Below are 15,994 nucleotides of genomic sequence, written 5' to 3'. Positions count from 1 at the left end.
TTATTATTTTTAGTAAAGACTGAGGATAAACGAGATCACTTTAGTGCTTCGTACCTGCTCTGGTGATCAGAGTCCTCAAGCCGGCAGAGTCATCTGCACCTGCTCACCTGGCTAGTTTGTGGCATTAAAGCCAGCAGGTATAATACTGCCAGCCTGAGGTTAGTTACCATCAGCTCATTTTCATCTACATGTTGGCAGTAAGCTACATTACTCTCTCCTAACTCTTTTAATGACAGAGTAGTAGTTCTGTGTCTCTGTGCCCTTTATTTAGATGCACTGTCATCTGAAGATCAGCAACAAAAATAAAAAATAAAAATTTTATTTGTATGTTTCATTTGGATCAAACCATAAAGATATGTTATAGTTGTTCAGGAGCAGAAAGCTGAACAATCTGGTCTCACTTCAAAGTCCCCAGTTTCTCTGTGTGCTGTTGCTTCTCAAAGAGTGAAAACATCGTCACAGCTTGTGTTTCTGAGAAAGTGTTCAAAATCAACAACGTGAAGCTCTTAAAATGTGAAGAGGTTTTTTTTTTTTGTTTTTTTTTTTTTTTTAAAGGGAAAGATCCCTGAATTTTAATTTGGAAATTAATTGGAAAGAGTCTTCAGATTAGAAAACAGAGTCGTTTCCTGTCATGTTATATTCTATCTGCTGTGGACATGAATCTTGAGTCTATAGGTTACCGTGGCGTAGCAGAGCCAGGACACACCTGGCAACCTGCAGGTAAACACTTAGCTCTCTGAATAACAAATAAAAACATTTGAACAGCTTCTGAATAAAGACTGACCTTTGACCCCAAGTTCACAGGTAAACAAAGGTGTTTAATTATTCAAATGGATCAGCCAATCAGAGCAAAGATAACACAAATAACATGTAAAAATAGATTTCCAGACTCCACCTCCTCCCACATGACACATTGCTGCCATGCCAATAATTCTGACCACAATGCCCTGCAGGACATAAAGAACATGGAACACACAGCTAATAAGAGTCTGTCCTAATCTATAATCACTAATAAATATCACAAACGCTATGAGCATTGATCGGCTATCTGCTTCCATTACTTATCGGCTTCTTCAGAGTGGCCGGGGCCAGGCGGCACCCAGCAGTCAGAGCAGTTCATACTGCCGCAGGTGCATCCGCTGGATGATGTCACGGCAGTCGTTGAAGACACGGCGGATGTTCTCGGTGTCAACAGCACAGGTGAAGTGAGGGTAGCAGTAATGTTTGCCGTCACCACTCGCTGTACTGATCCTCTGAAACGGGAGTCGCATGTTAGTCTGAACACGCCATCGTGTGATAGCGTGATGTCAAGGCGGGAAGCGATTTTACCAGAAACTCATCTCTGATGAAGAACTTGGCCCTCATCACTTTGGGGTCTTCATCAGTGTCTGGAACAGCTGAAACAAGTGTGCATGGTCAAGAGGTGTGTTCACATGCTCGAGGCGCACTCACGTGTTGGTGGGACAGATTTCAATTTGTGTTTATTCAACCAGGAAAAAATAAAAAGTCTCAACCAAGAATGACAGCATTACAGGCGTAAGCTACACATATATATACACACAAGTCATACAGCAGTCAATCACACAAAGGGGGGGGGGGGGGGGGGAGAAAAATCACGTACAGACTTCAGTCACAATAAGCCTTCAGAAGCAACGCTCCAAGGCCAGAAACAAAGCTAATAATATTCAGGAAAAACCATTTGCATCCTGAATTAACTGCATTCAGCTCATTTAAAATGGCCTTAAACTCAGTCAAACCTTAAGTCTCCTGCACATTCTGCAGCCTATTCCAGGAGGAAGGAGCAGCAAGTTTGAAATTCAGTGCAAACCTTTGAGACAAGGATATTAACTTTCCACACTCTTTGGATATTTACCATCAGCAGGAAGCTGGTAGTTGTTATATTCTGGGAAATAATCCTCCAGCTTCGACTTTCCAGCCAGAATCTTCTCAGCAAGAACATCCTGTTTGTTCAGGAAGAGGATCACTGAAATAGTCTTCAGGAACCTACGGCCAATCAGAGAACAGGACAGTCAACTACATGTACTCAGTTGGTAGGAAGTGTTTAGAAGAAAGAAGAAGAAGAAAGTGTACTTTATTGGTCCCCGTGGGGAAAATCCCTCTCTGCATTTAACCCATTCACTCAGTGAAGCAGTGGGCAGCCATTGGGCGCCCAGGGAGCAGTGTGTAGGGACAGTACCTTGCTCAGGGGTACCTCAGGGTAGCTGTTCAGGGGAATCGAACCCCCGACCTCCCGATCATGGGGCCACCACTCTACCTACTGAGCTATCCCTGCCCTGTTTAAGGCAGCCAATCAGAGTGTAATTGGCAACTTCAGTCAGTCAGAGAACCTGTTGGTCCAGATGGATCTGAAGAGGTCCAGAGATTCTCGCAGCCGATTGGTGGAGTTGTCCTCACGGATCACCATGTTGTAGCTGCTGCTCGCTGCCACGAAGATGATGGCGGTCACATCTGGACGCAAGTGCACACACACATCAAACTCCCTGCTGCTTTCAGGCTCGATCGATAAAGAATCTGTTTTTTCCTCACCGTTGAAGCACTGAATCCACTTCCTGCGTTCGTCCCGCTGTCCTCCTACATCAAACATACTGACACACACAAACACGGTTAGAGCTGTCTGTCAGCATCAGTGATGGGAAGGTTACTTTAAAAATGTATTCCACTACTGACTACATGCCCCAAAATGTAGTTTGTACTTTATTCTGTTACGTTACTCAATGAGAGTAACGTGTTTTGAATAGTACATGAATGTCCAATTGCTGTGTGATTTATTACTATTACTGAAGGTTACTCTCCATACCAACACCAGCTAGATGTTTAAATCTTAATATAAATGAGTAACAGTAGGTGGACATTAGGTAAGGCTGCACTTTTTGCAGCAATCTCGTATAGAAAACTGTTTGGCACGTATATAAAACAGGTCCGCGGCTCCGAACCATAGTAAAGGGACCTCTGGCTAATACGTCGGGTTCGTGTTGGGCTTGTAGCTGAAAACTAGCTTTACTTTGTTGTCTGGGTCGACTTTGCGAGAGACACAGAGAGGCATTGAAAGGCTGCTCCAACTGAACTTATTGTTTGGGAGGAAAACACGAACACAGTGTACAGTCGAGTCTTACCAGTCGATTATTGTCAAGGTGATGAGTAGTCGAGCAGAGCCTGGAAAGCTCTGCCTATTTCCCCTCATTAAAAATTTTTTTTTGAATAATGATTTTTAAAATTTTTAAGATTAGGCTTAAAACTTTCCTTTTTGCTAAAGCATATAGTTAGGGCTGGACCAGGTGACCCTGAATCCTCCCTTAGTTATGCTGCAATAGACGTAGGCTGCCGGGGCTTCCCATGATGCATTGGGTGTTTCCTTTCCAGTCACCTTTCTCACTCACTATGTACAGTGGGGCAAAAAAGTATTTAGTCAGCCACCGATTGTGCAAGTTCCCCCACCTAAAATGATGACACAGGTCAGTAATTTGCACCAGAGGTACACTTCAACTGTGAGAGACAGAATGTGAAAAAAAAATCCATGAATCCACATGGTAGGATTTGTAAAGAATTTATTCGTAAATCAGGGTGGAAAATAAGTATTTGGTCAATAACAAAAATACAACTCAATACTTTGTAACATAACCTTTGTTGGCAATAACAGAGGTCAAACGTTTACTATAGGTCTTTACCAGGTTTGCACACACAGTAGCTGGTATTTTGGCCCATTCCTCCATGCAGATCTTCTCGAGAGCAGTGATGTTTTGGGGCTGTCGCCGAGCAACACGGACTTTCAACTCCTGCCACAGATTTTCTATGGGGTTGAGGTCTGGAGACTGGCTAGGCCACTCCAGGACTTTCAAATGCTTCTTACGGAGCCACTCCTTTGTTGCCCGGGCGGTGTGTTTTGGATCATTGTCATGTTGGAAGACCCAGCCTCGTTTCATCTTCAAAGTTCTCACTGATGGAAGGAGGTTTTGGCTCAAAATCTCACGATACATGGCCCCATTCATTCTGTCCTTAACACGGATCAGTCGTCCTGTCCCCTTGGCAGAAAAACAGCCCCATAGCATGATGTTTCCACCCCCATGCTTCACAGTAGGTATGGTGTTCTTGGGATGCAACTCAGTATTCTTCTTCCTCCAAACACGACGAGTTGAGTTTATACCAAAAAGTTCTACTTTGGTTTCATCTGACCACATGACATTCTCCCAATCCTCTGCTGTATCATCCATGTGCTCTCTGGCAAACTTCAGACGGGCCTGGACATGCACTGGCTTCAGCAGCGGAACACGTCTGGCACTGCGGGATTTGATTCCCTGCCGTTGTAGTGTGTTACTGATGGTGACCTTTGTTACTTTGGTCCCAGCTCTCTGCAGGTCATTCACCAGGTCCCCCCGTGTGGTTCTGGGATCTTTGCTCACCGTTCTCATGATCATTTTGACCCCACGGGATGAGATCTTGCGTGGAGCCCCAGATGGAGGGAGATTATCAGTGGTCTTGTATGTCTTCCATTTTCTGATGATTGCTCCCACAGTTGATTTTTTCACACCAAGCTGCTTGCCTATTGTAGATTCACTCTTCCCAGTCTGGTGCAGGTCTACAATACTTTTCCTGGTGTCCTTCGAAAGCTCTTTGGTCTTGGCCATGGCGGAGTTTGGAGTCTGACTGTTTGAGGCTGTGGACAGGTGTCTTTTATACAGATGATGAGTTCAAACAGGTGCCATTCATACAGGTAACGAGTGGGGGACAGAAAAGCTTCTTACAGAAGACGTTACAGGTCTGTGAGAGCCAGAGATTTTCCTTGTTTGAGGTGACCAAATACTTATTTTCCACCCTAATTTACGAATAAATTCTTTACAAATCCTACCATGTGAATTCATGGATTTTTTTTTTCACATTCTGTCTCTCACAGTTGTAGTGTACCTCTGGTGCAAATTACTGACCTCTGTCATCATTTTAAGTGGGGGAACTTGCACAATCGGTGGCTGACTAAATACTTTTTTGCCCCACTGTATTAATAGACCTCTCTGCACTGAATCATACTTGTTATTAATCTCTGTCTCTCTTCCACAGATTGTCTTCATCCTGTTTTCCTTCTCTCACCCCAACTAATCACAGCAGATGGCCCCACCCTTCCCTGATCCTGGTTCTGCCGGAGGTTTCTTCCTGTTAAAAGGGAGTTTTTCCTTCCCACTGTCGCCAAAGTGCTTGCTCATAGGGGGTCATATGATTGTTGGGTTTTTTCTCTGTATTTTCTCTGTATTATTTTAGGCTCTACCTTACAATATAAAGCGCCTTGAGGCGACTGTTGTGATTTGGCGCTATATAAATAAAATTGAATTGAAAAATATTTCTTCACATCATTATCTGGGCCGCAAGTAGAGGTGACATGGGCCGCGAGATTGAGACACGGGCATTAGAGCCTCTTAATGCGTGTTTTGTTTGGGTTTCCACTGTGTGTGGAATTACCAAAAATCGAGAGGCCATAGCCTAATATATGACACAGGGAAATACCGCTGTGTAATCCATTTATTTCAACAAAGTAACTGTATTCTGATTACCACCTTTTAAAGGGTAACTGTAATGGAATACAGTTACTCATATTTTGCATTTTAATACGTAACACCGGTACATCTATTCCATTACTCCCCAACACTTGTCAGCAGTGCATTGTGGTTATTCATCAGTGATCTACAATCAGGTTCTCTGATGGGGCTTATGGTTTTCTTTAGGAACAAGAAGTAATTAAGTAAGTAACAAAGCAAACAAAGCCAATCTGAGCCAAGAGCTTCCCAAATACAAGCAGTATATTAAATGCCCGACCAGAGAGGAGAGGACCTTGGACCACTGTTACAGCACGATCAGCGGGGTCTATCGCGTGGTTCACTCGGACTTTCTGACCACGTCATGATCCACCTAATCCCCGCGTACAGACAGAGGCTGAAGCTCTCCAAACCTGTCGTGAGGGCTAAAAAAAAACCCAAAAAAACTGGAGCAACGAGGCTGTGGAGGAGCTTCACACGTGTTTGGAGTCTACAGACTGGGACACAATGAAGGCTGCTTCTAACAGCTTGGACGAGTTTACGGACACTGTCACCTCCTATATCCACTTCTGTGAGGTCAGCATTGTGCCATCACGCACCAGGGTGAGTTATAACAATGACAAACCCTGGTTTACTCCTAAAACCCCCCATCCACCGATGACTTGCTCTTGGCCAACACCCTTAACGACTTTTACTGCCGTTTTGACGAGCTATCAGGCAGCCTTCACACCTCCAACGGCCCCAACAATAGAGACACTTTGGACACTCATTCCCCCACCTCTCCCCCCTCCATAGAGCCATCACCACCTTCAAACACTTCACCTACAACACCCCCCTCCTCACCCCACAAAAAAGAGGATTTCACACCACCTCCTCCCACCACAACTCTTCATATTCAAACAGATGTGAGGAAGCAGTTTAAGAGTCTGAATGCTCGGAAAGCTCCTGGCCCAGATGGTGTGTCTCCTGCCACCCTCAGACACTGTGCAAACGAGCTGGCCTCAGTGTTTTCTGGCATTTTCAACTCGTCACTGCAGGCATGTCATGTGTCTGCCTGCTTCAAGTCCTCTACCATAATCCCTGTCCCCAAGAAACCTAGGATCACTGGACTAAATGACTACAGACCTGTGGCTCTGACATCTGTGGTCATGAAGTCATTTGAGCGCCTGGTTCTCTCCTACCTCAAGACCCTACGGCCCCCCTCCTGGACCCCCTGCAGTTTGCATACAGAGCCAACAGGTCTGTAGATGACGCCATCAACATGGCCCTACACTTCATCCTGCAGCATCTGGACTCCCCAGGAACCTACGCCAGGATCCTGTTTGTGGACTTCAGCTCTGCCTTCAACACCATCCTTCCAGACCATCTCCAAGGCAAGCTTTCCCAGATGAATGTGCCTGATCCCATCTGCCGGTGGATCACTGACTTCCTGACGGACAGGAAGCAGCATGTGAGGCTGGGAAAGAACGTCTCGGACTCCCGGACCATCAGCACCAGCTCCCCTCAGGGCTGTGTTCTTTCTCCTCTGCTCTTCTCCCTGTACACCAACTGCTGCACCTCCACCCACCAGTCTGTCAAGCTAATCAAGTTTGCAGATGACACCACCGTTATTGGACTCATCTCGGACGGGGATGAGTCTGCCTACAGGAGGGAGGTTGAACGTCTGGTGCCCTGGTGCAGCCACAACAACCTGGTGCTGAACGCCCAGAAGACAGTGGAGATTATTGTGGACTTCAGGAAGCACACAGCCCCCCCCCCAATCATCCTGACTGACACCCCCATCACCACTGTGGACTCATTCCACTTCCTGGGTACCACCATCACCCAGGACCTGAAGTGGGAGCCCACCATCACCTCCGTCATAAAGAAAGCCCAGCAGAGATGTACTTCCTGAGGCAGCTGAAGAAATTCAACCTGCCAACACGGACGATGACGCAATTCTACACTGCAATCATCGAGTCCATCCTCACCTCCTCCATCACCGTGTGGTACGCTGGAGCCACTATCAGGGACAAACAGAGACTGCAGCGTGTTGTGCGCTCTGCTGAGAAGGTGATTGGCTGCAGACTCCCATCTCTGCAGGACCTGTACGCCTCCAGGACACTGGGGCGTACAGCTCAGCTCACAGCTGACCGTTCTCACCCTGGACACAGTCTGTTTGACCTGCTCCCCTCAGGCAGGAGGCTCCGGTCCATTCGCACCAGAACCTCTCGCCATGAGAACAGTTTCTTCCCCTCTGCTGTTGGACTCATGAACAATAACCACATGACTGTTGGCACCACTAACATATGACCCTACGCTGTGTTCACTGCATCATTCCATGTTTGCACTGATCACCACCTGCACTCATGTATATAAATCTATCTACTTAGCACTTATTTTTATTTTTGTTTATTTCAGCGTTGTCTGACAGTATGTTTGCACTAAGTACCACAGCAATTTCCTAATGTTGTAAACCTGCTCAACATTGGCCTGGTAAATGGCCTGTATTTGTATAGCGCTTTTACTAGTCCCCTAGTAAAACCCTTTCTGATTCCGATTCTAATTTCCTGTCCGTGAAACTGTTCTGCTGGTCGTTCCACTTACTGGAAGTTGACTTTGTCCACCTGAAAACTGGTTTCAAAAATCCCTGAAGTCAGAACTCTGCAGCGCAGCAGGTCCTGCAGGAGGAGAACAGCGAGTCAGCAATAGGTGAGTCATGCTGGGTGCTGCTGTTTGATTGGCTGGTTCGTTACCTGGTCGGTGGGTGAGTAATCGGGCCTCCGAACTGATTCCAGCCGATTCAGGAAGCTGAAACACAGGATGAGATAATGATGAGAAGCTGTACAGGAGTGTTGTGATTGGTCCACTGAGATTGCAGAGTGTGTGATGGTTTGTATATCTTTATGAGGACACAGTTCTCTTTGCAGTGACAGTGCAGTAGCATTCAGGTGGGGCCTATGTTTGATTGTGAACTGACTACACCTGCCAATGGGATGCCTGAGAATCTTTGGGTTACCAAATGATACAGCTAACTTCTTTTGTAATTTAAAGTCAAACCCATGCTTCTTCAAGCTCTGGTCTCAGTCTCCACATTTATGCTTTTGAACCAAGTTGTAACATGAGTGAGGGTCAGAAGCGGTATCTGTGCTGAGGTGTGCCAGTGCCCTGGGTGTAATGAAGCCCCTCACAAAGACTGGAACATGTGAATGTGAGTGTCTTACTACTGAGCGCAGTCAATCAGCTGATATTCATTGGCACGCTCAAAGCACGCCTTCACACCGTCGTCCTCCCACAGCTTCTGAGCATGCTCAAAGAACTCCTGAAAGATCAAAAGTTTAGCTTTGACGTTTTCTGTCGAAGCATGATTGTGAATCCATCAGCATATCTGCAGGGGGAAAAGGGCGTAGACAACGAGGAAGAGACGGCACACTTTTTGGAGATGTGTTTTCCCTTACATCGTCTGACTGACTGGACGACTTCATATCAGAAGTGAGGAAAAGCAAAGTCAAATGTGATGAGACCGTAACATGGAGATTTTTTTCCCTGTGGACATGCTGATGGATGTTAGCATGATTGTGTTTCAGTAGGAAATATTTTGTGCTGTGTGATAACCTGTGATGCTGTAAACTGTTTGGTTGTGTTGGCTAAGAGACTCATTTATAGCATAAAGTAGCACTGATAGCTGATCATCTGCTTTGCCCAGCTGATTGGCTCGATACACCCGGTGTTGCAGGGAAAAACTGGAGTGTCGGACTCCAGCCGTCGGTCTGGGGACTCAAACAGGCTCTCCACCTCCACACTCCTCGTACACAAACACCAACCTCACAGCTAACAGCTGTTTCAGTGCAGCACTTCCTGCTACAGACAGTAAAGTGGACAGTCTTTCCTGGTTTAACATGAACTCACTGCTGCAGCACTAAAGTGATCCCGTCACACTGAAACCTTGATCCAGTTCGGGACACAAAGGTAGTTTATTTCATTCATTTTCACGTGTTTGCCGTTCAAACCCAGGCTTCCTGTCTATGCAGTAGAATGTCACAGCTCTGTAACCCTCCGGCCACACTGGTATGTCAGTGGGCAGATGTTGTTAAACATGAACTCACAGGTAGTTGATTTTATCATTTATAAATCATGTGGTGCTGACTGAAGGCTGGATGAACAGAGCTCATGTTGCTGGTTATTACAGTAGCGTCCACACCTAATCTACTGAGGAGGAGCTGTGATTTCCACAGTTTAATATTTTTAGGGCGGCTGACACGTTGGCAGGGCGATGTCGGCTGACTGGACAGCAGTGACTGCGCCGTGAAGCGTGTGAGAGTGAAGCAACGCAGGAAGACATTTGTTTTGAGTCTGAGTCTTCAGAGACTCCACTGTTTGGATAATGAGGCCTCAGGTGATTCCCCGAGGCAGGTGTGTGTGCGGCTGAGGTGAAGCCGTTACATCATGTCATTAACATCATTAAAACAAACAAGATTTAAAGCAGGTCTCCTGGTGCTGCTTTAAAGGTGCAGCTCACCTGTAATCAGGTAAGTCTTCTCTTAGCTGCTGACGACTGCAGACAGCTTCAGCCGAGCTGCCTGTATGTGTCACACCTTGGTCTCACCTGTCCTGCAGGAAGTCCTGACCATTGGTCACGAGGTGACAATACGGAGATGTTGGATTAACTTCATCGCTTTCAGTGATTATTTATATTTCTGTGATGGCTGGAAACTTAAACACAAACTGATCTTTACACAGAGTGGTGAAGAAAATCCTTTTGACAATTCACACAACAATCACACCCCAGTGATGTCACCCACTTCAAATCCACCAGCGTCAACCTTTAAAACAGAAACACCTTCAACAACTTCTTTCTTCCAGCCAGTCAAACGTTCACACGCCACACGACCTCCGACCGTCATGTGACGTGTCTGATTTCCTGCAGGACTGAAAGAAACTCGCCTGCTTATGCTCGCTGCGCCAGCTTTACAGGTAAGCAGCCTCACCTGTGTGTGTGTGTGTGTGTGTGTGTGTGTGTGTGTGTGTGTGTGTGTGTGTGTGTGTTACCTCGGTGTATTCAAAGTCAGACAGAGGACCGATGCTCTTGATGTAGTCCGCTCTGAACTGGTTACCAGGGTTACCCAGGGGAATGGGCGGAGCCAGAATAGTCATAGCTGACACAATTGTCTAAAACAAACACACACACACACACACACACACACACACTTGCTCCAGCTGTCCGTCACCACCTGTGATTAACCTCCAACTGGAAATTGTTTTTCAAATGTTTGAACCAATTACTGAGGTTCTGTGTTCGCCATCATGTCACTCACCACGATGGCGTCCTTCACGTTCTTCCTGATGTCCTGAACCTTTTGCTGCTTCTCCCTGAAAGACCAACATGAAAACTGGCTCAGGTAAAACATCCTGATGCCTCAAGAGTCTGAACATGTTCAGCTGCAGTTTGTTTAGTCCTCAGTCTCCATCTACACCCAACGTCTTGTCATTCAAGCTACACTCCACAAGATAAAACTTTATTCCAATTCAAGTCACAAACAGAGACACATCTGGGCGTCTCCACCTGTGATGTCATTATTAGAAATATTGATCCAAAAAACACTTATTATAATAATAAACACTTTGACATTAATGAGGGATTAAATATAGTGACTCCAGCATCTACCGAGGCCATTCATAAACATTTTTAAGGATTTTTCACAAGCGGAAGACAGCTGACAGTTTTTGTTTTATACTTTGTGAAGCACTTTGTGATCTTTCTATCTAGAAACGTGCTATATAAATAACATTTTACTTACTGACAATTTTCCTAGGAATGGACATCCCAGCAAATTCACCCCAAAGACTGAACAGGTATGGACAGTTTGCAAAGCTGCATCGTATTAAACCAGAACACTTACACTTTTATACAATACCAAAGTCAAGATATTTGTTTTTTTATAATGCGCATGTTTGGAGAAAACCATGGTTCTGTCTAAGACCTATACATCATGCCTATTGGCCAGGGTTATGTATTTAACCAACCGCACTGCAGTCAGCTGATGCTTTAAAGCAAGTGGATCTGCTTTGTGCAGTTTCAAACTTTTCTTTTAGATGTGTTGGTTTAGCAGAAGCATAACTATATTTAAGGATGCATGAAAGTTTTCACAGCCAACCTTCATGTGCTTTGTGGTGTGGAAACAGGGTGTCCTGTGTCCTGCTGAGGGTGCATCAGTAGTGTAGGGTTAACTATCCAGTCCCTGTACCATATACAGTGGGGCAAAAAAGTATTTAGTCAGCCACTGATTGTGCAAGTTCCCCGACTTAAAATGATGACAGAGGTCAGTAATTTGCACCAGAGGTACACTTCAACTGTGAGAGACAGAATGTGAAAAAAAAAATCCATGAATTCACATGGTAGGATTTGTAAAGAATTTATTCGTAAATCAGGGTGGAAAATAAGTATTTGGTCACCTCAAACAAGGAAAATCTCTGGCTCTCACAGACCTGTGACGTCTTCTGTAAGAAGCTTTTCTGTCCCCCACTCGTTACCTGTATGAATGGCACCTGTTTGAACTCATCATCTGTATAAAAGACACCTGTCCACAGTCTCAAACAGTCAGACTCCAAACTCCGCCATGGCCAAGACCAAAGAGCTTTCGAAGGACACCAGGAAAAGTATTGTAGACCTGCACCAGACTGGGAAGAGTGAATCTACAATAGGCAAGCAGCTTGGTGTGAAAACATCAACTGTGGGAGCAATCATCAGAAAATGGAAGACATACAAGACCACTGATAATCTCCCTCGATCTGGGGCTCCACGCAAGATCTCATCCCGTGGGGTCAAAATGATCATGAGAACGGTGAGCAAAGATCCCAGAACCACACGGGGGGACCTGGTGAATGACCTGCAGAGAGCTGGGACCAAAGTAACAAAGGTCACCATCAGTAACACACTACAACGGCAGGGAATCAAATCCCGCAGTGCCAGACGTGTTCCGCTGCTGAAGCCAGTGCATGTCCAGGCCCGTCTGAAGTTTGCCAGAGAGCACATGGATGATACAGCAGAGGATTGGGAGAATGTCATGTGGTCAGATGAAACCAAAGTAGAACTTCTTGGTATAAACTCAACTCGTCGTGTTTGGAGGAAGAAGAATACTGAGTTGCATCCCAAGAACACCATACCTACTGTGAAGCATGGGGGTGGAAACATCATGCTATGGGGCTGTTTTTCTGCCAAGGGGACAGGACGACTGATCCGTGTTAAGGACAGAATGAATGGGGCCAAAACCTCCTTCCATCAGTGAGAACTTTGAAGATGAAACGAGGCTGGGTCTTCCAACATGACAATGATCCAAAACACACCGCCCGGGCAACAAAGGAGTGGCTCCGTAAGAATCATTTGAAAGTCCTGGAGTGGCCTAGCCAGTCTCCAGACCTCAACCCCATAGAAAATCTGTGGCGGGAGTTGAAAGTCCGTGTTGCTCGGCGACAGCCCCAAAACATCACTGCTCTCGAGAAGATCTGCATGGAGGAATGGGCCAAAATACCAGCTACTGTGTGTGCAAACCTGGTAAAGACCTATAGTAAACGTTTGACCTCTGTTATTGCCAACAAAGGTTATGTTACAAAGTATTGAGTTGTATTTTTGTTATTGACCAAATACTTATTTTCCACCCTGATTTACGAATAAATTCTTTACAAATCCTACCATGTGGATTCATGGATTTTTTTTTCACATTCTGTCTCTCACAGTTGAAGTGTACCTCTGGTGCAAATTACTGACCTCTGTCATCATTTTAAGTGGGGGAACTTGCACAATCAGTGGCTGACTAAATACTTTTTTGCCCCACTGTATGTTTACCTTACTAGCTATGTTCTGCATCCTATTCATTCTTGGTGGGCTCTGCCAGACTCGCCTTTTGTCAGTCTGTTCATAGAACTTCATGGCGTATCCAAGTGATGGAGGGATCTGCTTTGATCTCTCTGCACTTTGTGGATTATGTGATTCTTTTAGCACCGGGTGCATTGGTAAAGCAGTGGGAATGAGAAGTCCAACTTCTGATTCTCAGATAGAAAAGGGTGCAGTGTCTACTGTACATGAGGGGCAGAGTGCCTAAGTCCCAGACGCACTGCTCACTCAATAACAGCAGAGTTTCAACCTAGCCTGGGATTAACATCAGCACAAAGACTGAGCCAGAAGCTTCATGACGTAGGTTTCCATGAGCCAACACCTACTGGTTATGTACACTGTGATGTATGCATGCGTGTACGAATGTGTATGTGCTAATGGCTTTAATAAACTCACTCAGCATTAAAGCCGTCCACATGAAGAATCCTCATCTGTTTGACAATGGTGCTTTTACCCGATTCTCCTGCACCTACAGTTACAGAGAGATGGATGGACAGATGCGATCCTTACAGTCAACATGGTCTTCCTCACACATAATATTCAGAAAGCTGAGCCAGGTTTTAGTGGATAAAATGAGTGGCTGCTTTTTTCTTCTTATATCACCTACTGGTGTAAACACATGGAGTCTCATAGCTTTCATGGGTGACGAGCTCAAGAGCTAAAGTCTGATTAGAGATGTCAAGTATTGTCATAATTTATTGTTGGGTAACTAAATGTTTGGCTAAAGTTCAAAATATTATATAAGCTTTGTCAGAGGACCCAAAATCTGGTGACATGACGGTGCTACTGTGACAGAAAGCCTAACATAGCCTTATTGTGCCCCATATTTGGAACTACTTTTTAAAGTTAATTCTGAAATTGCTCAAACAAAAATAGATTGAAAGAGACGGCGGCATCTCACCAAGCAGTAAGAGTCTGTGTGTAGCTTTGTACGTCTGTCGTTCCCTCTGCAGCTGCTTCTCAATCTTCTTATTTGCTTCTCTCTTTGCCTTTTCATCCAGTCGTTCTTCATCTGTTTTGCCGCCCAGACAGCCCATCTCAACTGGAACCATAGAAACCAGTAAGAACCGGACAAAGACCCACCACACAGCGCATCTTTGTTTTTTTTTTAATGTGTGTAAATTCTTGAGCCATCCCTCAGGTTTTTTTTATAGCTCAACTTCCTGGTGACTTTTAAAGTGGTCTTGAGCAGTTGTTTTTCAGGCTTTGAGGAAGCTCCTTTAAACTTCTTCTTTGGCTGCTTTTTCATTCATGTTTTTGACTGTTGGCTGACAGCTTGGCACATCGTAGCAGGGACGGCGTAAGGGGGAGAAAAGTCCACTTTAAGGATCGTTGACAGAAATAACATTTGTTTACCAACATTAGTTTTGTTTTCTTTTTGGCAAGGAGGAATAAATCCAGTTAGCTTCTGGCCCCGCCTCACCCCACCTCATTTCATGATTTGGTCCAGGAGCACGCCCCCCAGCTGATGCCGAGCAGTAAGACGGTTGGATGGCTCCATTAAAACGTGAAGCCTGGGATAGACAGACTAATGAAACTCGTAGTGTAGGAAGCTCAAGCAGTTTCTTCAGTGTTAGCTAGCTAGCTTCATTCCTAAAAGGAATGTTTTTGGTGTGTATGGGTCTGCATGTATTTTGCCGCTGCTCAAGTGCTTTACTTAAGTACACTTGTACTAAAAAAGCAGATCTCCAATACTGAAAACCAAGATCTAGCGTAGCATAGATCTTGGTTTTCAGTATTGGAGTTTTTTTAAAATAGAAATCTGATATCAGTAGATGAAAGTGTTACTGTGAAGAGCATTTGAAGAATGTGTATAATTGTTCCGAGTACTTTTACTTTAAATGCTACAGGTAGTTTATTTTTTAATTGAAATGCTGAGTTTAAATTGTAGAAGTTGTTTAACACAAACCAGATTTAAAATCCTTGCAGTCGTGTGGGGACACGGAGCCAAACAACGTTTCCTACACTGGATTTGCTTTTTCCTCCTGGAAACATCCTACATGATGGATCACAGACAGCAAAGGATTTGTGTATTTGTGCTTTTACCCTTCTTCACAAATACTTTCTGGTCTTCACAGCCTGGTTCATGCCTGACAGGTCTCTCTGTCACACTCACGTAGATTTATAACAAGCAATAACAAAAACAAACCATAGAGGAAAAATGGAAATGGGTTTGAATGGAAAACGAAATCTTAAAAATGTAAATAAACAGTTTTCACTCTTATAATAAACTGATTGCTCTGAGATAAACTACATTCTAAACTGTAAATGAGCTGGGTACAGGACCCTAGCACTGATCCAGTTTAAAAGTCTGAAAGGTACCGACCCGTGATGTCTCAGCAGCTCAGGATCAGTCCGGCCATCAAAGTCCACGAAGAAGAAGAATACAGAGTTGTTGGCCCAGGTCCAGTTTCAGTCCAGTTCAGGCAGACGGAGCAGATTGCTGCTGCTCGGGTGTGCTCTTCTCTGAGTAGTGACACACCTGAGCAGCTCTCTCCCACCTGCCTCCCCTCTAAGGTCTCTAACGGTGCCTCATTAGGCATCTCCCCATCGCCTTTCCTTTGGGGGATCTTTGCTGTTTTTC

The 15,994-nt window shown here is 45.0% G+C and overlaps 1 protein-coding gene across 2 annotated transcripts; it reads right to left on the bottom strand.

The window, feature by feature from the left end:
* Positions 1-639: 639 nt before the first annotated feature.
* On the bottom strand, positions 640-15,963 carry gnal (guanine nucleotide binding protein (G protein), alpha activating activity polypeptide, olfactory type). Of its 2 annotated transcripts, XM_082546833.1 has the most exons (13): positions 15,737-15,963; positions 14,312-14,452; positions 13,807-13,879; positions 10,835-10,889; positions 10,569-10,688; positions 8,744-8,841; positions 8,276-8,330; positions 8,127-8,200; positions 2,548-2,606; positions 2,349-2,469; positions 1,874-2,004; positions 1,330-1,397; positions 640-1,253 (listed from the first exon to the last, which is right to left on the bottom strand). In XM_082546833.1, the coding sequence occupies exons 2-13, from the start codon at positions 14,445-14,447 to the stop codon at positions 1,107-1,109; spliced, it is 1,137 nt and encodes a 378-aa protein (XP_082402959.1). In that variant the 5' UTR covers positions 14,448-14,452; positions 15,737-15,963; the 3' UTR covers positions 640-1,106. The 2 variants fall into 2 exon arrangements, with proteins under 2 accessions (XP_082402959.1, XP_082402958.1); XM_082546832.1 differs by lacking the exon at positions 15,737-15,963 and having other exon boundaries at positions 14,312-14,484.
* Positions 15,964-15,994: the final 31 nt, after the last annotated feature.

This window comes from Aulonocara stuartgranti (genome assembly GCF_965226115.1).
Source record: "Aulonocara stuartgranti genome assembly, chromosome: 9".
Taxonomy (NCBI): domain Eukaryota; kingdom Metazoa; phylum Chordata; class Actinopteri; order Cichliformes; family Cichlidae; genus Aulonocara; species Aulonocara stuartgranti.
Note: the sequence above shows the minus strand (reverse complement) of the source record. Positions and strands in the feature narration are given on the sequence as shown.